General features: G+C 32.4%; 1 protein-coding gene and 1 pseudogene across 1 annotated transcript; one reads left to right on the forward strand and one right to left on the reverse strand.

The window, feature by feature from the left end:
• Positions 1–412: 412 nt before the first annotated feature.
• LOC141690617 (uncharacterized) lies at positions 413–3,693 on the forward strand (annotated as a pseudogene).
• A 3,086-nt stretch (positions 3,694–6,779) lies between these two features.
• On the reverse strand, positions 6,780–8,710 carry LOC141705974 (uncharacterized). The gene is made up of 4 exons (XM_074508828.1): positions 8,562–8,710; positions 8,012–8,111; positions 7,268–7,407; positions 6,780–6,951 (listed from the first exon to the last, which is right to left on the reverse strand). Exons 1-4 carry the CDS (start codon positions 8,666–8,668, stop codon positions 6,909–6,911), a joined length of 390 nt encoding a protein of 129 aa, XP_074364929.1. The 5' UTR covers positions 8,669–8,710; the 3' UTR covers positions 6,780–6,908.
• Positions 8,711–10,723: the final 2,013 nt, after the last annotated feature.

A 10,723-nucleotide genomic window follows, 5' to 3' on the forward strand; every position in this document is an offset into this window, starting at 1 on the left:
CTATAAGGATGACTGACATTGGAGGTGAATGACAAATCTTCAGAAAAAATTAATAACCCAAACCCGATTTCATAAAACTCTGAGAAAAACGATAAAAAAGAAGTATTGACATGACATTTAGTGTGTCTAATCTTTTTTAGCTCTTTAAATCTTAATGAACATTTAGGACCAAAAGTCACAAAATCAAAAATTGAAATTGCATAATTCTTAAATAATAAATTTAAGGTTTCAGTTGTCAGAAAATGGCAAATTATGTTCACAATTGTCACATTTGAATGATCCAAATTTTATTTAAAAATCTGAGTTTTAAGAGTAGCTAAGAGTTAAAAAAAACTCACAAGTTACAAGTTTGACTTCAAGTCTTTTTGCTTTATCTTCTAAATTTGATTGAGCTGTTTACGGTTTTGCATCTTATTGATAAAAAAACTGTAACAAAATACAACAACACAGTTCTAGGAAATTAAACATTCAGAATTATATTTGCTTGAACTATGAATAATCATGACAAATTGGCTCTTTGATTTTTGTCCATCATCACTCTGTTGTTATTTGCTAATGGTTGCATGTTTACAGAAAGAAGCGCTCTCCTACATGTGAAGTCATTGCTTTTTGACCCTTCAAATCGACTAAACTCATGGCAAGGTGATGACTGCTGCATCTGGGAAGGAGTCAGATGCTCGAGCTCGGGACATGTGGTATCACTTGACCTCAGGAATCCTAGTCCACAAAGTTTCTTAGTGAACCTTAATTCAGAACTCGTTCCAGCTTCTTCGAATGTTAATAAATCCACTGCCATTCAAGGTAAAATCTCTCCATCGTTGTTCACCTTAAAACAACTTCACTACCTTCACCTCAGTTTCAATGATTTCATGTCATCTACATTACCGTCTGGATTGTCAAATCTCACCAGTCTAACTTACCTCAATCTCTCGAATGCTATGTTTGATGATTCCATCACAACTCAGCTTGCTAATCTTACTTCATTAACACAGCTTGATTTGTCCTGTTCTACTGAGATTATTGACGTATCGTGTAGTTCTGTAAACTTAACCTCTTCATATAGGTTCACTCTTGGTTCCTTGTATTCGTATTTTGCTAATGGTAATTTGTACTCCTTAAATCTGAACTGGCTACAAGGACTCACCAATCTCGAGGTACTAAGATTAACTGGTGTTGATCTGTTAGAGTCCTCTCAGTCAACTAGTTGGGCTCAGCCAATTTCATCTCTTTTTAATCTGAATACACTTTACTTGTCCAACTGCAGATTGTCCGGAAGAATCCATATAGATCAGCTTCTCAATCTTACTCATCTGCAATTTTGTGTTGTGAATTCTAATAATCTTTCCTCCCAAATACCAGACCAGCTAGCAAATCTTACTTCCCTTTCCATAATTGATTTAAGGAATTGTAACTTGCAAGGTTCAATCCCTTACCTTCCTCAGCTGAAAGGACTGTATGTGGGATACAATTATGGTTTAACCATCGACCTAGGTTCCATGTTTTCTGTACCTTGGTCGCACTTGGAGAGACTGGATATACAATATACACAAGTAGCTGATTCAATCCCAGATTCCTTTGCCAACACAACTAAGTTAGTTTCATTTGTTGCAAATAATTGCTCCATTCAGGGATCTATACCTTTGTCAATCACAAATCTGTCGAAGATAAAAATAGTGCAGCTCAATGACAATTTCTTAAAAGGCCATCTTCCAGAATCGTTCTCCAAGATGCAAAGCCTTCGGATTTTGTTTCTATCACAAAATGTTTTAAGTGGATCCATTCCTGTAACAATCTGCGATCTACGGTCACTTTACTATCTTAATTTTGTTTCCTGAATGCATTGGCTATCTTCCGAGCCTAGCCTACCTTGTTGTTTCCCGCAATCATCTAATTGGAAGTGTTCCTGTCTCTTCATTCCGAAGTTCTAATATAGTGTACATTGGTATAGGATTCAATAGACTGACACTGAAGAAAGATGATAGCTCCTCTAAACTCAACTCTAATATTCAAGAATTGGAGTTTGCATCTTGTAATATAGGAGGTAGAATCCCAGATTTGATTGCTAATTTAACTAACTTATACTTTTGGATCTGGCTAACAACAGTCTATCGGGATCGATCCCTTCTTGGTTATTCAATCTACCATCAATCTCTCTGTTGGATCTTTCTGGGAATAGCCTTCAAGGTTCTATACCATCACGTATCCAATTGCACCCCTCTTTTTATCCAAGATCATTAAATTTAGCAAACAACAATCTTCAAGGAACCATTCCTGCCCAGCTTGAAGATTTTGAAGTCATTAATGTATCTGGTAATAATTTCAGTGGCATTGCACCCGCACAAAATGTATCATTTGCTGGAAACAAACTAAATGGTCAAATTCCACCATCTTTTTGTAAAAGTGTCAATGCTCTTGAAGTCCTCGATCTCTCCTACAACAGTTTGTCAGGGAAGATACCTCGTAGTTTAGGGAACTGTATGTTTCTTGTTTTTCTCAGCCTTGGAGGAAACATTCTTGATGGTAATATTCCACTTGAACTCCAATTTGCCAAAAATCTTGGGTATTTAGATTTAAGTGGCAATAATTTTGATGGACCATTTCCGGATGTTGTCCGTAGATTTCAATCCTTGGAGGGTCTGAAACTGGAAAACAATAGATTTGAAGGAAGAATACCACACTTCGTTGGCAAACTCCACAATCTACGTTTACTTGTGCTGGCGTCCAACCTGTTCAGTGGATCAATTTCCCAAGAAATACTGCAGCGGGAGAAGTTACAATATCTTGGTTTGTCTAATAATAGTCTGTCTGGTCTTATTCCTAACAAACTTGAAAATTTGAAGATGCTCAGGGTCAGACCTACAGACGGAACCATACTTGGTTTTCTAATTTCATCTGCTTTTGTTGGTGCCGAATTAGATATTGTGACAAAAAGATCATCCTATCAGCTTGAGTTAGTATACTCATACCACAGTGGGGTAGATATTTCACAATGCTCTGACAGGATCGATTCCAGAAGAGATAGGCCTTTTACAGGGTCTCTCCATGCTGAATCTCTCGCACAATCACTTGTCAGGTGAGATTCCAAAGACCATAGGAGGAATGAAAGGTCTAGAGTCTTTAGATCTTAGTTTTAACGCATTAAGAGGGGAGATACCACAGACACTAACCAATCTTGATTTTCTTTGCGTTCTGAACCTATTATACAATAATTTGTGTGGACAAGTTCCGAATGCAGAACATTTTGATACACTTGATCGAAATGGTTTTTATGGGAATGAATTTCTTTGTGGTGCTCCAGACGGGAAAATTTCATGAGACAGCAACGAGTATCCAACTGTAGATACGAGCAATGAAGTCAGTGATGCTTAGGAGAAGTTCTTAATTTATAGCATTATAGCAATGGGATATAAATGTGGCTTCTCTGTATTCTTTCTTACATTGTACTTAATGACAGGGAAGTGGAAGGAGAGATATTGCAGGTTTACTGACAGAATCGTGTCACGAATCGTTTAGTTTCATTTAGCATTTTGTGGTAATGTACAAGTGAACAAGAGAAAACCATAATTATGGTTTCTCAGTTCACTTATGTAAAATTGAATATTATGGAAATGCAGTCATTTCCTCTGCATTGACATGATCTATGATACTATGATACCATGTGTCCTTGAAGGCCATGTTTATAATAATGTTTTTTTGCCCAAAAAATAGTTTTTTGTTAAAATCAAATTATAGGTTTGACTAAATAAAATTATTATTATTAATATTTGATAATTAGCTTTTTGAGATAGCGGTTTAATACCAAAAACTAATTTTAAAAGTCATTCTATAAATTAATCTACATGAATACAAATATTTTATTTATATAAAGGTCATATTCCCTGTCAAATATTTATTATCTTATAAATTTAGCGAATTATTAATTTATATTAAGAGATTCAGGACTATTAAAAATTGTTAATTAATCGTTATTAATTTAGTAGAGTTTTAAGGGGACATGTAACTTTAACTTGTTTGTGAGTTTTGAGTGTTTGGACAGACTCAAATACAATCCGAATATTCTACTTCATGACCTTTCGAAAACTTTATTGTTGAATACTCAGTTTCTTTCTGGACTCGGTGTGTCTCATTCGCAAATTATATATATTTTAAGAAGTTATGGTCATCGTCCAGCTTTAACTCCACCACATGAAAAATTCCGTAATTTTGTGTTGAGACTTAGGGAAATGGGTTTTGATTTTGAGTCTTCGTATTTTTGCAAAGTTGTTTGAAAATTGTATTGTGTCAGTGACTCAATGACTCAACATGGGAATCTAGATGTGTGTAGTTTAAGAGTTTTGGTTTCTCCGATATTGAGATCATTTCCATGTTCAAGAAGCTGCCAGATATTATGGTTTATAGTTTATACGGAGGATATAATTAATGAAAAGACTGATTTCTTTTTGAATAAATTACGGTGGACACCATCTAAGTTGTCAAAACTCACCGTTGTTTTAACTTATAGCTTAGAAAAGAGGATTATCCCAAGATATTCAATTCTACAAGTTTTAGGCTTAAAAAACAGCTTGAGTGAGAGTCATATGTTATCGTCGATAATGGTGATGACTGAGAAAGAATTCGTCAAAAACTTCGTAATTGCAAATGAGGATAAAGTTTCTGGTGTAATGGAGGCTTAGCAAGGGAAGTTGATATTTGATGTATATACTTTTAAACAAAAGGGACATAAGGATGATATTCATCCTTTATTAGTTACACTAGTGGATCAGGCTGATGTAAAATTGAGAAGTTGATTAACATTTTGTGGTTGAACATAATGGTGAGTTTTTTAAGTACTGTATGCAGTGGCGGATCTACTGCGATACATGTGTCACTTGACACACCATTATTTTCAAGGAAAATGTCCTTTTTTTAACAATTTAGATAGAATAATTATGGCTTATCTTCTCCATTTCTATTCTCCAACTGCTGCATATCAAATTCCGTTTCTATTTCTTCAATTACAACTTGTATTTCAAAATCATCTTATTTTTGGCTCCCGTTAATGGAAAAAGAATAAGAGATACCATATTTTATAAGCTGTTTGTGAAATTGTCAAATAAATGGTATACTTTTTTTTTCATTAATGTCATTTTGTTAATTTGAGATTAAATTAGTATATTATGTAGCATTTTAGACTCGGTCAAAAAAATTATATATGCGAATGAATTTATTAAATATTAATAAGTGACACACCATTTATAAATTTCTGTATCCACCCCTGACCGTATGTGTGCATATTTGATGTATACACTTTTAAAGAAAACAGAAAAAATGATGATATTCATCATGTGCCAGGTGTACTAATGGATCAGATAGATGTAAAATCGAAAAGTTGATCAACATTTTGTGGCTGAACATAGTGGTGAATTTTTTAAGTACTGTATGCATACAAAGCTAGGATTAGGTTTGATGTATTTAATATTAAGAAAGAAGGCAAAGTTAACTGTAGAGCCTCATTTAGCAGTTTGTGCCACTTGATGCATAGACTTTGTTATCATTTTGATGAATCTTGATCATGTACAAATGGTCAAAAAAATCGTATATGATTTTTGACATCCTTTTATGGCTCTAAAAGTGAATTTGTACTCTTATTATCTAGTGAATTTGTCACTGGACAAGATCTATACAGGTGGCACATTGCAATTTTGCACCAATGGCTACTGTGATGCTTAAGAGTGAGCAAGGTTTGGTTCTCAATTTTTGCCTGTAGTGACATTAGTCCACTAAAATTTTTTGAGATCCGATGGGTAAACCATGCAAGTGATTTGTAAAAATCAAGTTACTTTAGCCACTCATCAATTTGAATTCTAGTAATGGATAGGGGCTTTATAATTCTAGAAGATAATTTAAAGTTTTTGTGGTAGTATGATTAAGGTTTGTTCTTTCCCAACATAGAGGCTAAGTTTTCAAATTTATTCATTACAATAAACCAATAACAGTAGCAAGATGAGTTTATACGTGGCATGATACTGATACTAGCAGTCGTTTGGTTGTTCCTCTTCATAAATTTGTGTAATCTGAAAGTCCTTACACAACGTCACTTGTAATATTTTTCAGGGTGAAATTTGTTCTAGTTGTACGATTTATCTCCTAGGTTGCTCTCTGTATCGCTTCCAGTGAGCCCAGCTTAGCTTTCATGGTAGCATGCCTATCAATGCTTTTATATAATGTTGTTATTAAATATTTAGTTTTTTTTGCCATAAATGTTGATCAGTACCCATAATGTATCCTCCTGAAAATGACCCTGGCATTCTGGATAAGAAGTTGAACCAGTTCATATGGCCATGGTTCATTAGTTAAATTCTTTCTTGGTAATAGTGTTAGGGCGAGAAAGATTGAGCAAAACGTTAGCATTAAAATCGTGTGATACATTTAGACAGAGTCTGAAATATATGGAACGCTTTTAAATCTAGGCGACGAAAGCAATAGATCATAAATGATCATATCAGAAACTTGTTAATTTGTTGATTATTAATACTCACATGTTAGTTTTTAGTCTGAGTTCACCTAAAAAGGAATATAATATGGGCATATTTGAGTTTTGATATTTTATAAGAGGAATACATAATAAAGGTTTAATGATTGATCTTCTTTCTTGTGATAAACTCAAATATTTCTCATGGAGCATCGGTTTTCTCAACAGTGCTATATGACACATATATAATGCAAATAAAATAACATCATGGTGATTCGCGTTTCGCGAATCATATTACCCATCATTTTTCTAAATATTGTTATTTTATATAGTAAATTTTTAGATCATTAGCATTTCGGTACGGACATTATTGTTACACATTCAAAACATACATATTAATTTGAGAACATCTCAATTATTATATATATATATATATGTTCGACTTCATATCTCGGGATCAGATCCTGCTACGCCTAATAACTCGAGGACGATACTTGTCCCTGAAATAAAATAAATATTAAGATAAGGGACCAAATTATTGGAAAAAAAGTTAAGACACACTATAATGGTTATCATGTGTAGCGATATATAATGTAATATAAAAATTTTGGCCTATAACATGGAAAGAAAATTCAGAAACCAGTTGTTTATATGTCACTTCCTTAGACATAAACTATAAGTTGGTTATTAGTTATTCGCTGGTGATGTACCATATTTTTTTTCTTATATTGTGTTAATCAAGAATGTAATTATTCATTAATAATTTAAAAACAAAATCATTAACGATGATCATACATGATGTTGAAAAGCACTTACGGAATAACTAAATGATCCGGATCATTAGGATTGTCTGGTATATAAAAACTGAAGTCACTCAAATCTCCCTCATATGAAGATTCCACGTGATCCCAAATGTTTTCAAATTTTTCATGTCTCTGCACACATTTTCCATGCTTCTGCACACATAATAAAAAAACTTATGAAAATCTAGGAAATTATACTAAAAATTATCTACAAGAAAAATAAAGGATCCTCGTCTGCTATCTACTTTGTTATGTATCATAGTTCGATAAACTAGTCGGAATCAGCTTTCATATATAGAATTTAATTTTTCAGCAGTTACGAACAAAAATGATATAAACGCGCAATGTGTGACAAGATTTCATTTTATGCACAACTAATAGATCTTTGATACAAAATACATATTATATATTTCTATAAAGTAGAGAAAATTAAGAAAAAGAAAAATATCATATTGTGCACTATAAATGTCTTATTACCCTATTTTCCTGAATAAATGAAACCAACGATCATGAACAATTAGAAAGATAACATTTTTTCTGCGCAATGCGCCGCTTATTACACTAAAGTAAATTGATGAAAATCTATGTTGTTTGAAGATGCAAATTTTATTGAACACACATCACCAATCCTTTTCATTTTTATAAAATATGGAAAAATAATGATGTTACAATAATATTAGTTATGAGGTAATAGAAAGTTGCATTAGGTCAAATTAGTTAAATGTTTAACTGAAGATATTACTTGAATATGACTTACAATTAACCACTGCATGCGCATTGTTACATCTCTCATTGATTTTTTTGGCAACAATCTTGTTATCTTTAAAAAAATCTTCTCGGCTGGCAAAAACATGCACCTGCAAGATTACAAGATTGCAAGATTTATTTCAGGAATCAAAATATAAAAAATAGGCACATGGTATTTATTAGTTTGATAATGCTACTACACCCAACATCCCAAGTTTTAGGTGAAATAAGTGAATACAAATTGATATATAATTATATAATAAAATTTTTATCTTATAAGAATTTTAAAATGAAAAGTCAAGTAAATTTTTGTATATACAAGTACATATTGAATATGTAATTTTGTAGAGTCTCATATTATATAATGAAAAACAAACTTTGTAAACTAGAAAATATAAAAGAACAACCAAACAAAATAACAAACATGAAGAGAAAAAATCAACAAAACAAGATCCAAAAGAAGTAATTTTATAAAAAAGTGTAAAATTATGAAATTCATTTCCTTAAAATATTAAGAGTTTATAATCTAATAATTCTAAGTATAGTTAAAAGTAGCTCACTTTAGAAGTTCTTCATCCATCACATTCTGCTCTTCAGTAGTCCACACGACGAACCTAAAACGAACTCGTTTTGTGCATTGTATGCGAAAGTGTGATTGATTTTCCATGTGAATTTTATTTCCTTTGTATCAAGGATTGTTCTCACAAACTCCAATACTTTAAATTACAACTTTACTTTGGATGTAAAGAAATTTATACTACAATCATTAATCATAGATAAGAATTAGGAGGTAGGTAGTTGTTGGAAAATCAATAATATATGAATTCATCCTTTAAATTTATATATTTACTTTTGTTTGTATATAACTTGCATTGAATGTGAGGTTGTGCTTATAGATTAACTTTGTTCATGTGATATCTAATATTTTGACTTTTAAATCGCAACACAAAAATAGTCAAATAATAATTGTTTTTCTCCTTTTCTTGCTTATTTCTTTTACCTACTTTTTTCTAAATATAGTAATACTCATTTAATGAGAGTGATGAATGAATGTATTTTGTGAATTAGAAATCAAGTAGTAGTTGAAGAAATAATAAATTGTGGCATTTTTTTATTTTTTGGTGTATCAATTTTTAACTACTTTTGCATCTATGTAAAATTTCAACACTCTGGAGATTGTATTAATGGAAAAACTTTGGTTCCGAAATTGTAACGATGAAAAAAGATAATCAAACTAGTATTTTTTTTCTTCTTATTGTTAAATCATGTTATTTCAAATGCTAGATTATAACTCGCATAGCACCCAATTTTTTTTATTAAATAATATTCTTAATTTTACTTGTAATGATGGGCATAATTAATATTATATTGTTAACTTTATAAAAAAGTTACTTGTTAGCTATTGAGTACTATTAGGAGCAATTGATGATATCAAGCAGAAACTATCAGAAGTTCATATCAACGGATGATGATGATATCAACGAATAATGATATCAACGGATGCTGATGTCAACTGATAATGAAATCAGGATTTGTCACATCAATTGATCTTCGATAAGGAAAAGGAAATAGGAACTCAAGACGGTGAAGGACTTTATCTCAGAAGCATTGTCTTAGGTTTCCTTGTTGTTGATAGAATATGATTCCTTATACATTGTGTAGTTGTGCTCTATATAAAGCACATATTAGGTTCGTGTTATAAATATTGCGACATTGTTATATCTTTCGCATAACCTAGCAGCTCTCAAGTATATCTGTTCATCCTTTCGAGAGAGTATGTTTGTAATCAGTTTTTATCCGTCAATATAAAAACTATTGATTCTTTTGAAGATTTGTCGAATTGATTGTATTAACTGTATTCACCCCCTCCACAGTTGATTAAGGGCCTAACAATTGGTATTAGAACTTACTGTTAACGTACAAACAATTTAAGATCTGAAAATTAATCTACAACGGGAGACAAAGAAGAAGAACCACAAAATCCAAAACCACCAACCCCAGCCACATCACAGATAAGCAGCAACATGAGTTGGTATAAAGCAATCAAGATGCCTATCTTGAAGATACATGAATATCCAATATGGAAAGTCAGGATGGCCATGTGTTTGGAAGCCATAGATCCTGAATATCTAAACAGGATTTATGATAGTCCTCATAAACCAATGAAGGTAGTTGTTTCTCTTGCAGGAGAACCAAAGAAGATGATAGACAAAGACCGAATGGAATATACTCATGAAGATCTCTCATCTATCATGAAGGATGCTAAGGTCAGACACATCCTGCACATCAGTCTTGATAGTGTTATATCCAATAGAAGTATTGGATGTAAGACAATAAAAGAGATATGGGATGCTTTAGAAGTAAAGTGTCAAGGTACAACCCCTATCAAGAAGAACAGGAGCACAGTACTTACTCAAGAATATGAGCACTTTGACTCAAGGGACAATGAGTCCTTAACTGAGATCTATGATAGATTTCAGAAGTTGCTAAATGACTTATCCCTTGTTGACAAAGAATATGATTTGGAGGATTGAAACTTGAAGTTTCTACTTGCTCTCCCTGAATAGTGGGACTTTAAAATCACATCAATAAGGGATAACTATGAACTTGATGACACACCTCTAGATGAGATCAATGGAGTTCTGAAAACTCATGAACTAGAGATGGAGCAAAGAAGCAAGAGGAAAGGATCTAAATCTAGACCAGTTACACTCAAGGTTGA

Source organism: Apium graveolens, chromosome 2 (assembly GCF_009905375.1).
Source record: "Apium graveolens cultivar Ventura chromosome 2, ASM990537v1, whole genome shotgun sequence".
NCBI lineage: Eukaryota > Viridiplantae > Streptophyta > Magnoliopsida > Apiales > Apiaceae > Apium > Apium graveolens.